The sequence below is a fragment of the Venturia canescens genome, chromosome 1 (assembly GCF_019457755.1).
Source record: "Venturia canescens isolate UGA chromosome 1, ASM1945775v1, whole genome shotgun sequence".
Classification (NCBI taxonomy): domain Eukaryota; kingdom Metazoa; phylum Arthropoda; class Insecta; order Hymenoptera; family Ichneumonidae; genus Venturia; species Venturia canescens.
The window spans coordinates 2501517-2522371 of NC_057421.1; the positions used below are offsets into that span (position 1 = coordinate 2501517).

The 20855-nt window shown below is 39.3% G+C and overlaps 3 protein-coding genes across 4 annotated transcripts; 1 reads left to right on the forward strand and 2 right to left on the reverse strand.

Moving 5' to 3' along the window:
* Positions 1-76: 76 nt before the first annotated feature.
* On the reverse strand, positions 77-2993 carry LOC122412566 (prenylcysteine oxidase-like). The gene is made up of 7 exons (XM_043422214.1): positions 2571-2993; positions 2170-2376; positions 1941-2085; positions 1549-1852; positions 1325-1448; positions 832-1178; positions 77-454 (listed from the first exon to the last, which is right to left on the reverse strand). Exons 1-7 carry the CDS (start codon positions 2653-2655, stop codon positions 197-199), a joined length of 1470 nt encoding a protein of 489 aa, XP_043278149.1. The 5' UTR covers positions 2656-2993; the 3' UTR covers positions 77-196.
* A 149-nt stretch (positions 2994-3142) lies between these two features.
* hyx (cell division cycle 73 hyrax) lies at positions 3143-7757 on the forward strand. Of its 2 annotated transcripts, XR_006260242.1 has the most exons (5): positions 3143-3375; positions 4228-5501; positions 5711-5852; positions 5950-6040; positions 7620-7757. XR_006260242.1 is itself a non-coding variant. In XM_043413958.1 (4 exons), the coding sequence occupies exons 1-4, from the start codon at positions 3245-3247 to the stop codon at positions 5984-5986; spliced, it is 1584 nt and encodes a 527-aa protein (XP_043269893.1). In that variant the 5' UTR covers positions 3144-3244; the 3' UTR covers positions 5987-6193. The 2 variants fall into 2 exon arrangements, 1 of the variants encoding a protein (XP_043269893.1); XM_043413958.1 differs by lacking the exon at positions 7620-7757 and having other exon boundaries at positions 3144-3375; positions 5950-6193.
* LOC122407643 (doublesex- and mab-3-related transcription factor A2-like) lies at positions 7508-20562 on the reverse strand. Its single transcript, XM_043413985.1, has 3 exons — positions 10689-20562; positions 8920-9207; positions 7508-8269 (listed from the first exon to the last, which is right to left on the reverse strand). The coding sequence occupies exons 1-3, from the start codon at positions 10887-10889 to the stop codon at positions 7604-7606; spliced, it is 1155 nt and encodes a 384-aa protein (XP_043269920.1). The 5' UTR covers positions 10890-20562; the 3' UTR covers positions 7508-7603.
* Between the last annotated feature and the right edge of the window lie 293 nt (positions 20563-20855).

A 20855-nucleotide genomic window follows, 5' to 3' on the forward strand; every position in this document is an offset into this window, starting at 1 on the left:
TGCCGGCGACATGAAGGATATGAACTGGAATGGATTGGAAAACTTTCAAAATGACTACTTTTCCGAAACAAAACCATTCTTTGGTTAAAATTACATGGTAATCTTTATTTAACAAATCACTTAACTGTATAACAATTGCGTCACACAGTAACGTTTTTCTATGTTATTTAACCTAAATTTGCGATTCCTGACACTTCTATAGGTCTTCGGAACTTTGCAATTTTTCGTATTTCGGTACATCCAATGATTCCTTTGGTAAATGACTTCTCATGTACTCGTTGTAAGCCAGAATTGCAACGTTTCTCCCTCCGATCGCACTCATTTCCATAGCACTTGCGGCCCATTCAATCGCGTTCACGTGATACAGCGATTCGTATAATTTGAAATCCAGCCGAGGATTATTTCTTTCGTACTTAGGATATGCTTTCCAGTTTATAATGTTTTTGTTCTCGATCTGCCAGCAATAATTAAAAGAATATAATTAAAATATCAAAAAATGACACATTCAGAGATAAATCAAACATCTTTATCGACATTCTTTTGAATTCCTCTTAAGATTGTTGAAATTTTGATTTTCTCAAATGGTTGGTGAACTGTCAAATACTAAGATTTTTATCAGATGAAGTGATTGACAGAAATATGTGTGTGAGATGATAAAAAGATAGAAGTGTTTATTTTTTATGACTACATCAAAAGTTTCAGATAAACAGGAATTTTAAGAATTATTTACCAATGATTGCATAAAGCCAAAAAATTCTATCAACGCCTTGTTCAAAAAACTCAGATCGATTCACGAAAATCCAATTGAAAAAAATAAAGCTCAATATTTACATTTGTGAACATTTCGTTAATAAAACTTTGTTCCAGAGGTTCCCTCGAGAATATTTTCCAGACCCTAGAACATTTCCCATCAACCGATACGAGATTTCCCACAGAGCTGATGATTGTTTTATTCGGATTGCAACTCAGTATAGCATCGATCGAGTCATCCAAATTGAAATATTTTCGCTGCAAATCACCATGGACGAATGTCACAATCGTAGTCTGATAAGAACCCGGAAATTCGAGGTTCACGTTTTTCGGAAAATCTTTAAATTCTATCGCCATCTTGTGATCTGCCGTTAAAGGAACTGCTATGATCACTATGTCGTAGATACTTTTGATGACATCAGAACTCCCTGTAAAATACACGCATTTAAACTTCTAAAATTCAAATTTTTTGATACTTTTCGTATAAAACTATTAATCGAAGTAATTAAAGAAATTTTCATTGAGGAAAAGTGAAAAGTGATTCAATGAACTGTTAAATGATTAAAGAACCCACCATTGTTAATGTAGTGCACTTCGTAAATTGGACTATTGTTCTTTCTCGGTATATGGACTATCTTTTTGACGATTGAAGGCACAACATTAACTTTGCTGTTTCTATATATCAAGTGTTTTGGTACCTGTAAGCAATTCGATTTTATAAATTACGTTCCAAAGATTTTAGATTCATGAGCGATTCTAAATATTCAATAACGCAAAAAAGATAGAGACGATTATTACATCTTTATTTCCTCCTTTAACAGACCATAAATCAGCTCCAGCTCCTGCGACAGAAACACAACCAACAAAACTTTGAACGTTGGTGTTTTGACCATAATTCACAACGAGAGTAGCCTCAACCAGTTCATTGATTAAACGCGGAGAAAATCCTGCTTTGGTCAGATATTCTTGCGTAGATATTTGCAACATTTTTGGAAATTCGACGTTTAACGCTGAAAGCAAAGCAGTTACATTTTTAAACGCTATACCCTGATCGTGGAGTTGATAAATCTTGCTAAAGTCCTCAAGCACCGAATTCACATGACTGGAAGAAGATAAAAGTTCATTGGCTCAACAGAATCTGACATTTCATGGTTTTACATTGAACTTGGATTGCTGAGAAAATAAATTACCTATGAAGTCTGAATGGTTGCAGACTGTATCGAAAGATTAATCTTCCCACAGTCATAACTGTCCAGGAACTTTCTTCAAAAACAAATTCGTCTTTGTTCCATATGGCAAACTTTTGGTCCCCACATGACGGTCTTTCTTCCATTCCTGAGAAATTTTCAAGCATTCATACTCATCATATGCTTTCTAGATGCAATAATGCAATTGAATTTTTTGGGTCCATGGTCTCACCGAGTAGTTTCACAAAATGCCTCATAAGCAAATTCTTATCGTGAATGATAGATCCACCAGATTCATACTCTGTTCCAGCCACTTCCACTGTGGCCAAACGTCCACCGAGCTCTTTGGCTTCAAAGAGATCCATATTCAATTCCCCATGGAATAATTCATTTAAATAGTGAGACGCTGACGCTCCACCAATCCCACCACCAATGATAGCTATTAAAACATCAAAATTACAAATAATTATATTTCTTAACTGAGAAATTTGCCGTATCAAAAAATATGAGAAAACTTCGTTTCCAGATTCAAAACGAATTTTGTGTTACATAAGAGTATTTCCAATATTTTTTTCTGTTTCTTCGATAAATATACCATTTTCGCCATATCATAATATCAACCCAAGTGTTTACCTATTTTTGGGTTGGCTGACAATAAACAAATATAACTTTGGAGTATTAGGATCGAGAAGATTAACGAGTCAGCAAATCTTCGCATTTTGGCGATTAGTGGAAAAAACTTTTCACTATATATGAAAGAAATCAAATCGTCAGATTAAACTCCGTTGCTTCACTGGAAAGTTTTATAGTTTATAGGTTAGTTTTGATGTCCTTTCATCCATCAACTCAGGGAGTCTGTCAACTATATTAGTTGCCAGAGCCAGAGCGTCGAAGACTGGTCACCACCACGGTTTACTCGGAAATCCTTGATGTTTTGAGAAAAATCCAATTTAAACCTTTCGTATAAAATGAGAATAGCGGTGCGCGTATAACTCATATTTTCTTTAAAATATCAAGCTATAATCGCAATACGAGTACGTGCTGCAGGATTTTTACCGATTGAACAACTCGAGCAACTGTATAGATCATTATAACAAAAGAATCAACCAGTCGTGACATCTGCCCGCGAGTTCGAAATTAACGAATCACGGACTTACCAACTGAAAAAAATCATGTTTCACCAATTACAACACATATGTGTTTTCCAACCTCAATGAGCGATTTACACAATTACATCTGGTAACATATTCAGTACTGCGATACTTGTTTAGTGTGGTTTTAGTCGCGATAAGTGCGTACAAATAAATATGGCGGACCCGTTGTCTCTTCTTCGGCAGTATAATGTCAACAAGAAAGAAATAATCGAGCGTGAAAATGAGATAATATTTGGTGAATTTTCTTGGCCGAAGAACGTCAAAACTAACTATCTGACTTACGGGTAAGTTTTCTCGAAATCGCTTTTACTCTCGCTGCACTTTCGCTCCGAATCTATCAGGGTTATGCTCCAGTTTGGACACTTGTTTCGTTTTTTACCTGAAAACAGTTATTTTATATTTTAAAATATTTTTTATAACTTTTCATTCTCAATAAATATCTATAAATATATAAATTTTCATCTCCCACGAGCATACAATTGACTCCACATTTATTTAAAGTAACTTTTCATGGTTTAAAACCAAATAAAGACAATGCAAAATTCAATTCAAATTGTCAGTGAAAGTTCTTCAGTCAAATCCACATCTCCATCTTTATTTCAATTTCCAATAATAAAAAAACCAGAATATTTGACAGAGCAAAAAAGTCATGAAGAGAAAATTCTTTTTTCCAGATGGCTCACTACATTTGTAATTTGTCTGCTGAGCAAAAATTTTCTTAGTTTCATTACCATTATTATTTTCATTTATTTCAGGTCACGAATATGCATAGCCATGAAATTATTAATTTCATGACTAGGCATAGGACTGATGTTTAATTTTCAGCTCGATACGGAGCGCACAATCTTGACCAAAGAGAAACTTGTTGCAAAGTTATGAAAATATTAAGATAAAATATTTATAAATTCTATGAAAGAAGTGAAATTCTACAGGTTACCACGAGAAATAGCAGATTGCCAATAAGATTCCCAATCATTTTTGTACAATACCAAATATAATTTACTATTTAGAATATTTAACAAAACATTTTTTTGAATTTGTCATAATTTTTGCTCCATGTCAACAAGTATAAAGCATTGGAAACCTTACGAATCCTTTAATGAGCAATAATAAATTCAGCAAATTTGCAATTTCAGGTCAGGAAAAGAAGGAAACGCCAAGGAGTACTACACGCTCGAGTGTTTATTATTCCTTTTGAAACATGTACAACTCACTCATCCGGTTTACGTGCGTCAAGCAGCAGCGGAAAATATTCCGGTGGTGCGACGTCCGGACAGAAAAGATTTATTGGCATATCTCAATGGTGAGACGGCGAATTCAGCAGCCATAGATAAGTCAGCGCCGATCGGTCTGTCGACGCAGGTTAAACGAACAGCTGAAGATGGTACAGAGAGTGGTTCCTCCAAAAAGCCACGTTTTGAGGAGACTCATGTGCAAAAAGTGAAGGAACAATTGGCTGCGAGGCTGGATGCACCGAAGGAGGCTTCAGTGACGGTGGACAATATTAAATCATTGTCAGAGGCAATGTCCGTGGAAAAAATAGCAGCGATAAAAGCCAAGCGTTTGGCTAAAAAGCGAACGACCATTAAGGAAAATGATGACATAGGAATGGGCTCGGACTTGCGAGTAATCCTTGATCTTGATGTGGACGACACGAAGGACATTGTTTCGAGGGAAAGGCAATGGCGAACAAGAGCGACGATATTGCAGAGCAGTGGTAAAGTATTTGCCAAAAATATATTCGCCATATTGCAGAGTATCAAAGCAAGAGAGGAAGGTAGACAAAAAGGACCCTCCGCGCCGACTCCCATGGTCACACCAAGATCTACTCCGATGAGACCTCTGCCACAACCAGCAGTTTACAATCGTTACGATCAGGAAAGATTCATAAGACAAAAAGAAGAAACGGAAGGTTTCAAGATCGATACCATGGGAACATACCACGGTATGACACTGAAATCCGTGACTGAAGGCACAAATCCAGCTGTGAGAAAACCGCCCATCGCGAATCCATCGACGACACCTACTTCTGGCTTATTACCAACGTCTGCTGCTAAATTAACTCCTCAACAAGCAGCACAGAACAAACGACCAAGCAGGACACCCATCATAATTATACCAAACGCCAACACGTCTCTCATTACGATGTACAACGCCAAGGATATACTTCAAGAATTAAAATATGTTTCCAACGAGGAGAAACGGGCCTCGGGATGTAAGAGGGAAAACGAAATTTTACTCCAACGAAGAAAAGATGGTGGTCTCACTGTGCCATACCGCGTTGTCGACACACCCGCAAAACTGACCAACGCCGATTGGGAAAGAGTTGTTGCCGTTTTTGTTATGGGACCCGCATGGCAATTCAAGGGATGGCCTTTCGACGGAAACCCTGTAGAGATTTTCTCCAAAGGTACTTACAGCCATTCAATTGAATGCTCGAGAGCACGAATTTTCAAATCTCTGTACGTCAAGACTTCCCAAATCTTTGATCATCAATTACAAATTAAAACTCATAAATTGAATTCCACAGAGAATAAAATCTCAAATAAAGCTCCTTTGATGGTCAGTTTCTCAACGTCGTGTAAAAAACATCATTATTTTTATTCGTCTTGTCCACAGTCTCCGCATTCCACTTGAAATACGACGAAATGAAGCTCGACGCGAACGTTGCTCGTTGGGCAGTTACGGTAATCGAATTGAGCAGAGAAAAACGTCACTTAGACAGAGCAGCACTGATGATGTTCTGGGAACATCTTGACAAGTGAGCAGTCCTTTTCTCTTTGAATAATACACGACAATAATATTATTTTATTTATGTACACGAACAATAATTTGACTCAAATGTTCTCTTGTTTCAGGCACATGATCAAGAACAAACCGCACTTGCGTTTTTAAACAATGACAAATCATCGTACACCATTCATCATCTCTCGTAGACACCCTCATTCGGTATTTTTCACAAATTTAAAATAAATGAAAATGTATAATGTAAATAGTTGAAAGGATAAGACGAAGAGAAAGGGAGATAAATGAAAAGAGGACGAAATATCACAATGAAAGTGTATATGCATATATACAAATATATGAGATATATCACTCCGATTTTACACGTTCACTATTGGTTTATCGACTTCGTTGTTGACTCTTTTAGTTTCTCTAAAAAGTTCAATAAATTAGAAATTCTTTTAAATATTATATTGCCCTAAAATCTTGTGTTTCAATTGAAAAATTCGCTTCTCCCGAAAACTCAGAAGCAAAATCCACAGTGTAGAATTGGCAAATTTCATTTTTACTACCGACGCCAACTTGATTCGCGTGCTCAACTTGATTGAAGATGTTTTTAATTGCAGTTGTGAGTAGACTGGACCTGAGCTAGTGATTTTTTTCTTTTTCATAAAGTCATCATGAAATCGAACGAACCAAAGGATAAAACGAGAAAAAATGTTTTTTTTTTCTAAATGTGTTATAAAAGATACGTTTAATTATACTTACCACGCCTGTGAGAAATAATAATGAAGCCAACACACTGCGATTCGCGACCGAAATAAAAAGTTGTCAAACGCTGCAGTTTCGTTGATCTAAGATCTGTCATTTATCCGTTAATGATAATGATAATGATGATAATAATGATCGCAATTACGGTCTCATTGCCGAAATTCCCAAGAAAAAACGTTTTACACTACCAACCCACTCAAGAAACCAAATCGTAACTATGAGGCTAGAAAAAAAAAGAGCTAAAAAACGAGCCCTTTTCTACACAGTTTTTTGCCCCGTTCACCGTTAAATTTCAAGCATCCCTTAAACGATTCGATCCACGAACTTCGTACGTGCCATGCTCCCGAAGGAATTTCTTCAGAAATTCTATTTTTTTACCTCCTCCATCCAAGCAAAAAAATCAAAGTTGTACAACCAATGAAAACAAAGCCCTTCGGGTAGAGATTCTTCTCTTAAATTCAGGCATGTACACCACTAGGATAACAATCCTGTTTACACAGCCTTTCGATAATCTTACTAATTCGATTTGTCACGCCCTATCACTTCGACTGGATACCCTCGGGCGGTAAGCGAGCTCGAAGAATACGAGAAAACGACGATATTTAGAAAACGTTGAAGTGCAATTTCTACATAGAAGCATTTTATTAGTATTATTATTATTATCATCACTATTAATATTATTATTCGAAGAAGCTGTACAATTTTGTCGTTATTCATATGTTCTCGATCTAATAAGTTCATCAAATTTGCGCAAAAAAAAACAGCAACGTCGCAACGAAAATGCGGATGGTGATTGAACGAAAAATCAATTTACACTCGTATAAATATTGCGTTTTCATATACGTATATCACAAAGGTAGCAATAAATATGAATCTTTGTCAATAATGTGCCTAATAAAATCCCGAAAAATTGGCTAAAGAGAAATAGAAAATTGTATGCTTTTTTTTAAAACTACGAATATCGTTGAATTTAACTTTAGAATAACTCGATTTTTGACCACTTTTTAAATGACATTTTTACATAAATTTGTAGCACTGCGTGCAGTTCGGTTGGACGCAAGGGATTCCTGGCATGACCGGAGGCAAGTGAAGCAATCCGCTGCGATTCGTATGCTCGCGCAATTGTTGCTGGACACTCGAATTGAAGTAGTTGTTGTACTGGACACTGAATGCCACGCTGTTGTCCTGCTCGTGAGAGCTCGAAGCTTTCGCGCTCGGATAACCGTGGGCCGGACACGCTCCCGTCAAATCACCGGAGACGAGACCACGCGATAGCTGATCCGGCACAATGTTGAGCAAACAGTAACCGTCGCCGTACAGATTCCGCGAGAGATTCGAGTATATCGGTGGCAATGGGAATATACTCGATGGATAATCGCTGCTCGTTCTCGCTTCCGCTAATCCGGCCTGCGGCGGACGGAACGCCGAGGTCCGCGACGACGGATTCACTATTCCACTCTCACTCGCAAAGTACTCTATCGCTTTCAACAAATCTTGACCACAGCGCTGCAAAACCAACTGCAATACCGATAACTTTGTGCTTGGAAACAATCGAGCCAACGTTTCCACTGACGTTGGCGAAACGGGATTCGGCTCTTTGCTCCCTTCATCGGTCCCTGGCTCCGCTCGTTTCCTCACACCGAACCCTCCACTCGTCTCATTCTTTGTACAATCTTCTCCCACCTTAAACAATCAAAGAGTGACTCGTTATACTTGAAAAAATATTTTTATGACTGTACAAAATTCAAAACATTTGGACCAAATTTGAAAAAGGGCGGTTCTATATTTTTGTTGAATTTCGAATGCTCCGAACCAAAGGGGCAAGAAACTTTCAGGGGTCTTCAAACAGTGATAGAGTCTCACACTTTTAAGGGGGTCACCCCGTGTGGCAGCCGGATTTTTTGCGATTTTTTCACGATTTTCTTACTGCGAGGAAAAAAACAGACTTTTGAAGTTTGGGGGCTTTATTTATTGGTATTTCTACTCTAGGATAGAATTTTTTAACTCTGATATCTTGGATTTTAACTCTGATTATCTGAGATTAAACACCAAAGAGCGTTTTGACTTGGAAAGCAGTGGCTACCGCCTGAACTAAAATCATACAGAAATTTTAAAAATTGAAGGATTTCCGCGCTTTGCAAGACAAAATATCAATTCTCAAACACGTTCGTAACCCCCTTAACTTCCGATATTCCAACAGAGTTTAGTTTTCACTGTACGAACTCCCGTAAAATTGAACCTTTGACAATCCTCGAAATACTAGTGAAAAGAAGGAATTAACTTTGTTCAACAACGAATGAAAAAATCGACGAAATGAAAACGCAGTAAATTACCACTGGACTTTGAACAGCAGTTCGAATCGTCGAATTCTCAGGCATCGACGCAGGAGCCTCGATCTTTGCTTCACCATCGTTTTCCATCGCCGAAGGAACTTTGTCGTCCGATGAGACCGCTGATTCAGCAGTAACAATCGAAGTTGAGAGACTCGAAGAGTTCGGTTCGGTTACAGCCATACCGAAAATCTTTCCGGGTGGAAGACGATCCAGTTTTTGTCCCGTTGCGACTTTTGCCATGCTGAGTGCAATAGCGTCTTCGGCAGCTTGTTGCCGTTTCAACGCGACCTGAATCCACGTGACATTAGTTTCAATGTGCTGTCAACCAACCGTTCACTGAGAAAAGTCTCGTTTATCGTAAAAAACCCATTGAGCTGAACGGAAAAATGGTGGACTCGATTGTTTTATTGTTGACTGAACTAAGTCGTTGAGGATGCAAAAAAATTCAGTTAAATTCATTAAATTTTTGTCCAAGCTGATGGAATTCTGTTCGATTATTTATCAAAATTCTCATCTCGATCGACATTTTTCGGCATGTTCCTAAACTGGAGTTGTTCCTCAACATTTCCATCAATTATATGTTTCCTCGTGAGGCAGGAGACTGCTAGGATTCGGAGATGAAGGATCCTCGGAGCGTCTCCGCGAAGAGTGTCCTCGTTCGATCGAAATAGTGGGTACGGAACTTTATGCATGACGGCAGAGGGTGGCTGACTTATGAATTTAGTATAACGAAACGTCGGCACGGATTGAAGGCTTACGATGTAGACACAAGATCGAGTGTCGTCATAATGCTCGTGCAAACACGAATGAAACGCTATACCGAGCCCTAATGGATTTTAACTCTCGAGAGTAGTTTTGCACCGCAGAGTAACACGATTGATGAGAATGGATTAAGTTCATACGAGCGACGACGTTCTCTCGAGTCTCCTGTCCGAGCAAATGAATATTTCTGTACCGATTCAAATGAAATTCATTAGCAAACAAATTTCCTGAATGTGTCATTGAAGTTCTAGTATTTCCGTAAATGATTCTCGAACGAGATGCAAAACGCATTGCTTTTTTCTCATGTAAGAAAATCAATTTTATCTCGAATCAATTGAAATGCCACAGTTGCAAAATGATTTTAATCGAATGGAAAATTAAGAGAGATTTATTGAAATTTAAAAATTGAAAAGAATTCCATTAAAAAAGAGTACCAATAAATTTTTTTCAACGTTTAAAAAAACTACTTCATTGAAGTGTAAAAATAAGAAAAAATAATAAGGAAAATGAAGAAAAAATTTATTGAAATATAAAAATTGTAAATAATTCAATTAAATAAGAATATAAAGAAAATTGTTTTCATCATTTAAAAAGACTACTTCATGGAAGTCTAAAAATAAGAAGAAATTTTATTAAAAAATGAAAACCAACAAAGTTACAATTATAAACAATGCTTTTAAAAAATGCGATTCCGTTTGTCGATTTCTTCTTCGTTCATTCCAATGCTCCAAGCAGCTGTCACTCCGTTTCTTTGGGCAAGTGCGATTCATGCAAGTCCACTATGGCAACGACTATTTTTTATCAAAGCTTAGAAAACGTTAATAAAAATTAAAATACAAAGTTATTTTAATATCATTTTTTCTATTGACATTATACCCGTGTAATTGTTATCGAAATTAAGAATCCAAACGTTAGCTCCGTATGGATAAATAATCTCTGAAGGACTTTGGAATGAATTTTTGCAGTTGAAAGTGGTCAGGCGACCCCGAATGAAAAGTTTCGCTTACTTGAGCTGCCATAACACGTTGCCTCTCAGCGATCAAAGAACACTTTGGACACATGCACTCTCTGTATCGACATTCCCTCTTGTGTCCTCTGAGCCAGGAGATAAGTCCGTGATTTCTGCAGCGTGCACACTTCGGTCTTCGCTGTTTGCACTCGTCCCCGTGATCCTCGTGGTCCGATTTTTTCGATTTTCCACGCAACATTTCCTTCCTGCTTTCTCCAACGATGATATATTTCCTATTTTTTTCAATATTTCACTCAAAATTAGCTCAATTTTTCAAAGATAAACATGAAAACCTCGAGCATCCTTGGACAATGACAAACTTCGGGTAACTAAGCACATCACTGAAGCTCCAGTTTTCTCTTTCTTCAATTATATAATCCCAGCAAAGGATCAATTCGAATTTAATCGAATGGAAAATCACAAAGAGTCTTCGCCTCTCCCATCAACAGTGAAATCTCGCCTTTGGAAAGTTTGGACGACGGTTAATCGACGACTGAAATAAAAGGGAACAATTGTATTTGATAAAGAGTTCGAACACGTTTGCGCATCGAGATTTTATCTAATGGTGTGGTCTTCGGAGCTCGCGGTATTCGGGGATTGGTCGTCGGAGAAAAAGGCGGCTATAACACGCTCGGAGGAAACGATATGGGCTCTCGTTGCAGAAACACAAGCCAGCATCCCTTCGGGGTACAGGAACCTATAAGACAAACATTTGAACGAACCACCCTTTCTTCTCCATTGGCTCCCAACGTGTTTGTTCTTCATATACAAAGCCAACCACCCACCATCACCGGCGCTTTTTCCTCCTCGCTTATGGACCGTCGTACTGCTACTCGAGCGCGATCCCCCCTCGATCGAATCGGTTTCGCCCGATTTACGTATTATCCGCACGAATTCTGCCTTCGACAAACATCCTCGAGCGTGTCGTCATCGTTGCTTTACAACTTTGCGACTTACACGCGCGGCTCAAATCAAAAGAATTTATTGTAAGCTTGTAAAAATACGACTGTGACACGGGACCTCAAATTTTTCGCATTTATCAACAACCGGAAGCGAAAACTCGACTCAGGCCAGTTCGAGTAAGCAAATTTTTTACTGGATGATATCTCATTGATTTTTCTTTGATGTTTCGACCGAGACTGATGCGACGTGCGAGTGGGTCGATGACGAAAAAGCGAAGTCACTGGCAAATATTTTTTGACCTTTTACCGGGTTCGTCATCACTGAAATGTGGATTTATGGAAAAAATTATTTCCGGTTATGACGGTGAAACTTTTTACTAAAACGGGGAGATAAAAACTTGTTGGTTCGACAATTCAATTGATTCGGAAATCTGTTGATTCACGATAAATAGGATATTCGTTGATTTAACAAAATCGGTTGACAAACTAGTTTTAGATTCCTCAATATCGGCTTCCCCCCAATTCGTTCATTCAACGAGTCGGTCTATCAAGAAATTTCTCAATCCCACAAAACTTGGTGGAGAAAAAGGTTTGTTGATTCCCAAAATTTCTGTTGCTCCACCAAATCGTGGCGAGTGGAAGGTTACCCCACGCCAGAAGTTCGGTTGATCCAATCACTCGATTTGCTGGCTCGAATGGGACTCGCTCACCAAGAAGACACGATCGAATCAACAAAAGTTTTGCTGGACCAACAAATTTCATTCTCTTCGCCACGAATTCTTCCGCAGTGTAGCGCAACTGATTGAAGAGCATTGTTCATTTAAAAAAAAAAAAAAACGGATCGTCGCAAAACCGGCTGAAAAAAACAATAGTGAAAAGTGAATGGGGGATGTAAATTGGGAGCAGAGAATGAAAAAGGAGTCGTCGACGTTCGATATGCTGGCAAGAGAATCAAGATCGTATAATTCATTAAATAACTTTACAACTACAACTTTGTTCATCTCGTTTACTTTTTTCTCTTCGTTTGTCCATTTTTGTTTAATCAATTATTCGTCATCGCTTGCAACATCGTAACTGCAATTCAACTGATTCGTCCGTTGAAATTCGAGGGGAATTTGAACGAGCGAATACAACAGTAGATGCGATTGAGAGTAACATTTTCGTCGGAACAATACAATTGGTCGTGCCAAGCGTGCGGGATGGTATTGTTTAAACTTTATTTTCATTCGTATTTCAATCGATTCTCATATAATTTACAATCCCTACTAAACGCTCAACACACACACACACACATCCGTCGATATTCTCCTATTTATTTGTTTCCATTTTCTGTACAATGCATTCGTTTTTACAGACTCCATCTGAACTTGGCTCCCTTTGATATGTGCTTTTAAGTGTCCCTCATTCGTGTCGTTCGAGCTGAATTTTGCTTCTCGGCCGTCTCCTCAAACATCGTTTTAACATTTTCGTTACAGAGTGAAAGAGAAGCTGAGCTCTCATTTGAGTTTTCCAAGTTTTTCCCAAACTTTTGGTTCGTTCATCGCTCCACGTCGTTCGGAAGCTCAAAGAAAATATCGCACCAAAGCTCGAAGCCGAGATGACGAATCTTGGCCCCTCGTACCCCGCAGGACAGTGTCGGAGAATCTCGTCGAGTTTTCGACCCCCCTAGTTTATTCAAAATTATTTTTTTCTTCGAGTTCTCGTCAAACACCGTCCACGCGCTCGCCCATCAGAGCCAATTACATTGGGGAACAATCAATCGATAATACAGCTGCTCAAACGTATTGTACAAATATATATTATGTATATATCAATAAAATATTAGCGTAACGAGGACCGAGAACGATCGCTAACAACTTAACGCGTCAATTTGTCATTTACAGTGGTAATATTATCGCTAGATATTTCAACGAATCGGAAATGCTGCGAGAGTCTTTTTCCCACTTGTATCTTTGACTTTGGCTTCTTCTCCTACATTGAGAGCTCCCAAACTTGGATCCAATGAGATTTTATAGAATAGAAAACTTCGTGTGGTTCCATCATTTTTGTAGAGGAGACGAAGCCTCTGATCTTTATTTTTCTCTTCTCAAATGCTTCGTTGGATGATGAATTTTATTCACTAATGACCTTGATCTTGAGGATTTGGGTGAGATAAATATTGGTGATCGGAACTACTCCATTTTGAAACATCCCTGTTGTCAAGCGTTCTTAATGAGAGAAAATGTTTTGATACGGAAATTCAGTTTTGGTCTGATATTCAAAATAGAACAGTTCTAAACCACGCACTGAGAAAAAAAATGGTCGATTCAATAGCAATTGCGAGATGTTTTAGAAGATTTTTCTTCATTTAACTGCAATGTTTTTGGAGAGAATGAATCTGCAGTTTGATCCAAAATTAATTTATTCGTTTAATCATTTTTAACATTGTGATGATCACATATTTAATTGGCACCTCGTAATGCCACATTTCGTTGTTCCAATGACATTTTTTTCTCAGTGCACTCGAGTACAGAAATGTTCCAAAATCAATGATAAAAAGTGGGTTCAACGAAGGTCTGAAGGAGCTATTGACAATCAAAATCAACAGAACGCTCATCAGAAAATCGGATTTTCCACAATCGTAAGGACCGGACACCACGGAACGTTCCAGACGAAAAATCGTCCGTCAAATTATCGTAGGGATTGTATGACACTTCATGAACCAGGTCACACACTCAGCAGAGGTGCAAATTTGCACTTGGACTGTTCGAAACTTTTTATTTCATCCATGAATGCATGCGGAATTAATTTTACATCGAGACTTTTAAGGGGTAACAATTCCTTAGTAATCGATTGCAGTCGTTTAAAAAATTGAAAAATCAGCTTTTATCATAGAAAAATGGTCAAATTGAAGAAAGGAATTTTGAAGTTCTAGACACTTGAAATTTTCGTAAATTCAAATTTGCATCAGTCTGGTGTTTATTTAAGAACGGAGATAAAGAATAATGAAGAAGAGAAAAGCCAAGATGAGAGTCGTCGTTCTGCCATTAGAATAATTTCTTTCGATCTGATAATACGAACCGATTAACGAGCTTAAAGAATTTCATAGTCGCCCGCAATCCTTGACCCGGTGACCGGGTCGTCATCCGTACCGTTTACTTTTGATTAAGTAAAAATAAAGCAGCCAAAGGACGAGATTCAAGATCGTTGCATTTTCTATTAAAAGTGAGCTGGAGCTCGCCACGAGTGTTCGCGTAATACGAGAATAAAATTAACAACATCAGCGAACGTTCCTGTTTAGAGCGAGGGCTCAAGTGGCAGCCCTAAGTGGAGGTAAAACCTGAGAGCTTCGAGGGGGATTATGTATCCGGCTATTTCTGAGCTAACAAACGCGCATTTTCCGCACGCAGATTTTGTTTTCCCTACAGAGGTTAATAATAGATTAACGTATGCTGAGCGTATCTGTAAAATTGCTCTCGTGTCCACATCCCGAAGCATGCAAACTTGTATCGTTACTTTTTATTTTTTCATTTTTTTCTCCTGCTTTTTCACGTTTTTTTTTTCATCCAAATAGAAGCTTACGAAAAATAATTCGAATGCGAAAAATCGTGCGTAAGTGAAAATTTTACGAAAAAATACACGCGCCTGGCGGTCGCGCCGCGTCTGAAAACGCAAAGCGTGAAAAAATCGCTTGGAACGTGACACGCGACGGTCCGCCCGAATTGGACGCCTTCTCGAATCTCGCTCAACCCTAATTCGTTCCTCGCCCCATCAAACCATGAAGATAATTGGAGAAACCGAGTGCCTGCGTAGATCGGCAATAATTTTTCGAGCTTCGCCCCAATCATGAGTTTAACGTTCCTTCGCCGCATCGTTCTCCCAAACAAAAATCATCGCGTTGAGCAAAATCGATACAGTGAAAAAACGTTCTGGAAGCACCTCGTTGCGAGCTGAGCTGCGAACGATAAAGTGGAGGGAATTTGTCAGTTTTTTTCAGAAATAATGGAGCTCGCGTGGCTCGCTGGCCGAGATCTCCGGCGTCAGCCAACGAAAACATTCGTGCTCCATCGGTTTTTAGTGATTTGAATTTAGAAGCGAGTAGCTATTCGAAGGAATTGAAAGAACTTTGAAAACCAACGCGCACAACGGTTGCTTCAGTGATCTCCTGGAACGAGGGATGAAGACGAATGGGAAATTGCGATAATCGAGGTCACGGAGATTCGAAGTGCGTCGCCTCGTAATTATTCATCCGTTCTCATGCGCGTGCCCACGTGCGTGCTCGTTTCGCTTGAACGAAGGATTTAACAACACGTTGACTCGTAATTTTTGTTATTTTTATTCAATGTTTCTTTGTTTAACAATAAAATAGCAGAGTGAGCACGTGTCTGAGGGATCACGCGGTCTCCCTCGACTCCGATTGGCCCCGAAAATCAGAAGATATCTCTCTCTCTCGCTCTCTCTCTCTTTAATAACCATTTATTCATACAATTTCTTCCTTTTAAGGGGTCTAGCCCGATCAGAATTATCAAAAAATCGATTTTTTTATTGCATTTTTCCAAAGTATACGTATTCAAAAGTATCATACTTCAATTTCATCAAGATCTGAGCAGTCCAAGTGCACTTTTGAGCGACGTTCACTCGGCTGTTTGAGCGCGCTGGTACGCGCTGGCTCGTTGATCAAATCTCCGAAACTATTCGACCGTTCCTTACCAAAATTTCACCCATGTTCTTCGTGACTAGCGCGTATCATACGAATTTTGAAATTCCGAGTGGAGCTATTTTTTTTCTCCAAAAAACGATGAAAAAACGTGCTCTTTCGTAGTTTTTAGAAAAATCGCCGGCATTTTGTCATTTCTGTGAAAATAAAAAATCTTATGTTGCGCGCTACAGCCATTTACCCATTGAATCTAAAATCACTTTTTTTCTCCGATCACCCATTCCAGAGATTTTATCGACAGCGCACACCCACCTTTTTTTTGGACTTGTCTTCTCCCCCATTTTTCTGTACGAAAACTGAGTAAAATAAACATAAAAAAATAATTTTTCGTATATTTTGAGAGTGTATTTTTTAGGCCCAACACTTTTTATATCCATTTTTCTAATTTATACCGGTCAAAACAAATTCGTGGAAATAGTATTTTTTTTTGGTCGTCTAATTGGGGTAGACCCCTTAATACCTTCCTCCTCATGCACTCTCTCAGCACACTTAAAAGATTCTTCTCTCGCCCCTGCACAACAGCCGCGCCGCAGAATACTATTTCATAAAGATATGTATAACTCGTTTCTTCATTTGTGTTTTGCTCTCGCATGAGTTTCTTCATCTCGCTCTCGCTAACAACGATTAATTCGTCTATTGATCATGTAATATCGATTTGATTGAAAATTATAATTATTTCATCTGCACCTTAGTCCCGCGATCTCGAGGATTTCGGGCGTTCCGGAGTTTCTTCAATGAGAATTCTCTCGCCGTTGGATTTCGACGAGTTGGCCTTCGTCACTCCCCATTTCGCGATCTTCGCGGTCCGCGATTGATTCAACATTATTCGCGTGCGAGACGAAGCTGAATCGGAGCTAAGCGCGATTCACTCTCTCTCTCTCTCTCTCTCTCCAAAGTATTCGTAGTCTTTTCGAAAGAATTGATAAAATAGTTATTCAAACGATTAATCGATAGTTGATATATTTTTGCAAATTGGATTTTCAATCGTAAAGAATAATCGAAACAATGTTTGAGCTTAGTTTAAATAAGAGCACGGAGTTGAGTTTTTTCGTTGATCGAGCATCGCTCCTGAGCGAGGTGTGCGCATCGCTCGTTCGCGGATTCTCAACCGTTTCGCCTTATTATATCAGCATTTGATTATTAAACTGTCTGTAATGCAGAGCATAGAAAATGGAAGGAACGCATGCAAGAAAAAGGATGTTTCTCGTTAAACTGTCAGCGCGTCGAGGTACGACGGAGCGCAGGTAACCGGAGGAGAAAATGGAGCTTCGCGGGGATATGGATATGCAGAAAAATCGTAATTCGATAATCGATAATTCATTGTCGTCGATATGCATCAAGTATGAAATGTCTGAGCGAGCGGACCCGCAATATGTGTCCTTCGGATCGAAACGCCTCGGGCTCTTCCAACAGAAGTCTCTCCACCTCTCGTGACACTGACAATAAGCTGTCATGTCTGTCATTTACGTATACAACGGCCTAGCTAAGCTTGAGATTGCGCACATGGTTTTTCATCTCGTTAAAACTACGTTTTAGCCTTATTCATATTTCGTTTCGATTTAGCCTGCTCCCACCTCCCTGGCGCTTCGTACGTCTCTACTCCGAGTGACAAAAGCTCGTTACGGCTCCGGCAGTCCAGCGAGCTACGATTTACATGTATTTTCATGATAAAATTACGCGCGGAGCTCGACTCTCGACTTCTAACCACCTTTTTATCCGACAATCCCCCGACTCAACGAGACTCCTTGAGGTTTTTATTAATTGTACTTTGGTGCAGTCTATATGAGATTTTTTTTAGTGAACAATTTTTATATCGCTATGTAATAATATATATAAAAAATTTCTTATCAATATTGTCACTCGATGGAATTATGACCGTTTGAGTTTCGTGCTTTTTTCGTCTGGCTGCTTAGTGATGTTTCGTCTCGTCGTTGAGGAAGCTCCGCGCTCAGCTCATTCGTCGAATTTCCATAAAAATAAACCCCGAAAGCGAAACAATTTTGTGTCATTTGCTTCCAGCGGTTGGTGCATTGGGATCGATCGGCCTTTTTTATCGCGATCGCATCCACGGCGATTGATATTCCCTTGAACGCAACGAGATTAATTCATTGGGCAACTCCTTTTGATTAATCGTTTATTCGCGTCTCCGCGTATCAGCGAATCAACTATTTTACAAAAATATTAATCGTGGGATTTTGAGGCGTCGAGTTCGGAGAACATCAATCTGGGAATAAACTCACGAGAGGTTTTGCTCGATCGAATGACGAGATAAAACTCACTCATCATTTTTTAATCGGTTATTCGATGGCGTTCTTTCAGCTGTGAATGCACTGAAATTTATCGATTTCGTTGGAGATTTCATCGAATTAGTGCATCGCGAAAATTCTCTTTTTATTCCACCGAACGGAATATTCAAGGAAGAACAATGACCGTTTTCACCGCGACGATTAACATTACACAGGGATCATTGGAGAGCATTGAAAGTGGCATCGGAGCTTCCTCAATGGCTGATCGTATCGATTGCTCGACAGTGGCTTCGTTTTATTTGACAAAGTTGAGAAGAATGAGGCTTTTCAAATGTTGTATTCTCGAAGCGCTTGACGTTTCTTTCCTTGGAGGAATCTCGTTCGAGCAAAGCCGCTCAGTTTCTCTCGATTTAAACTTGTGGGGGTTCTTAGCGTCTACTGGTCTCAATATTCTCATAAAAGTTTGATAAATTGGTGGAAGTCAGAGAGCGAAGGAGAGACATCTGTGAGGAACTAGAGGAAAAGCGTAGCATTTTCGGTCAAATCCTGTTAGCTCGAGCCCCGACTTTTTATTCTCAAGGATATATCTTCCGGGATCCAATTGTCATAATATAATCGTGCAAACGAAATTCTCGTCCGCAAATGAAACTCGCGAAATGGTGAGAGGAACTGAGACCGTCGCTTCGGCGTTAGCTTCGAAGCTACAAAAATTATTCGATAAAGTTATTAAAAAACGTGTTTATTCAATAATTGGACTCCGCTTCTGGACCGTTGATTTCCCGAGCGTTTAAAGGGACAAACGTTCGGATCGATATGTTGACAAAAGTCGAGTAATCATGAGAAATAATCCGCTTCGCGATCGCGTCGAGGATTCATCAAAGTTCAAGAAAAAATCGACCCACGAATTCGCGAAAGTTGTGACAAAATGCGGAGTGCTCGTTGGGAAAATACATCCTTAAGAAACGTGCAATAAAAACTGTTGCTTTTGGCGACCGTTGCCCGTGTTTTTTTTTTTCAAATGCACGATATTTCTCGGCTCCGTAATTCAGCAGGTTCTTGGTATGACGTTCTCGAGAAGGCGCTAATCGCAAATACCGTTCGCTACGTATTGAATAACGGCCAAAAACTTGCGAGATAAATCACTATTGTAGCATCGTTCTTTCTCCTTCTGCACTCCTCTTCTTCGTCAGTGTTTTCTCGACGAAGTTGCCAGTCTCCCTTCGCGTCCAACATTCGTCTCTATACCGTTTTTTTAATTCATTTCGCCCCTTATTTTCGTCGTACATAGAGTTTCTGATCTTTCAACGCATTTCTCGTCTCGCTTAATCAATCTCCGTATCATTTACGTGACGATAATAAATTCTAGTTAGCGTCATTACAAAAATCTTACAACTATTCAACAAAAACCAATCTCGTAACAATTCTTATTTAAATTTTAGTTTTTCTTTTGTTTATTTTTGTGTGTTTTTTCCTTTTGCATTTGAAGTTTATATTTTCGTGTAGCATCGTTTCGTGTTTCTTTCACTTTCTTCTCCCTTTCCGATCGTTTTTTACTCCGTTTCCATCGAAACATTAGCATCGAATATATTTTCCGTTCGGAGTGTGGAGATTCGAGCGAATTTCTCGCCGCTCGAATTTCCCGGGCGTCGTCTGTCGGAAGCCTGCCGCCGACCGAAGGTCGGAAAAATAAATTTAGAGAAAAGAGCCGGCTCAACGTCCACGGTAAACTTTCGGCACTTGCGTTCCGACCTTCGACGGACCGACGATCACCTGCGCCAGCTCCAAACGGTTGCTCGAGCTCGCCGATTTCACTTTTCTTTCGATTCTTCCTCCCACCACCGCTCGCGGTTTTAATATAAAAAATAATTTGCCAAACGAACAAGCCCCCCGGAATGAGAAGAACGGGGCGAGATCGCACGAGTTCCGAAAGCCCGTTCCAGCGAGCCAAAAATTATTTACTACTTACAAAGTGAAAAATCGGTTAAATAATCGTACCAAGAGACACCGCGAGGGCTTCGGATTCCTCACACTTTTGCGCCCCCCCCCCCCCCCCCCCCCCCCCCCGCCAAACTTCTCATTGCCCCCGCGGGACCAGAGTTCGATCGAGGACTAAACACAAAATAAGAATCGAATGATGCGGAAACGATACGGAAATAAGTGGAACAGAAACCCGAAAACGTATGATGTCGAGCGAGCTACGCCGATTCTTATCTCCGAATGCGTTGCGTTATCGTGATAACTATTATTATTAATATCGTAATGGCTATTTGAATTTTTCTTTCATTTTCACTACTAGATATTAAATAACTGTGGAGCCGACG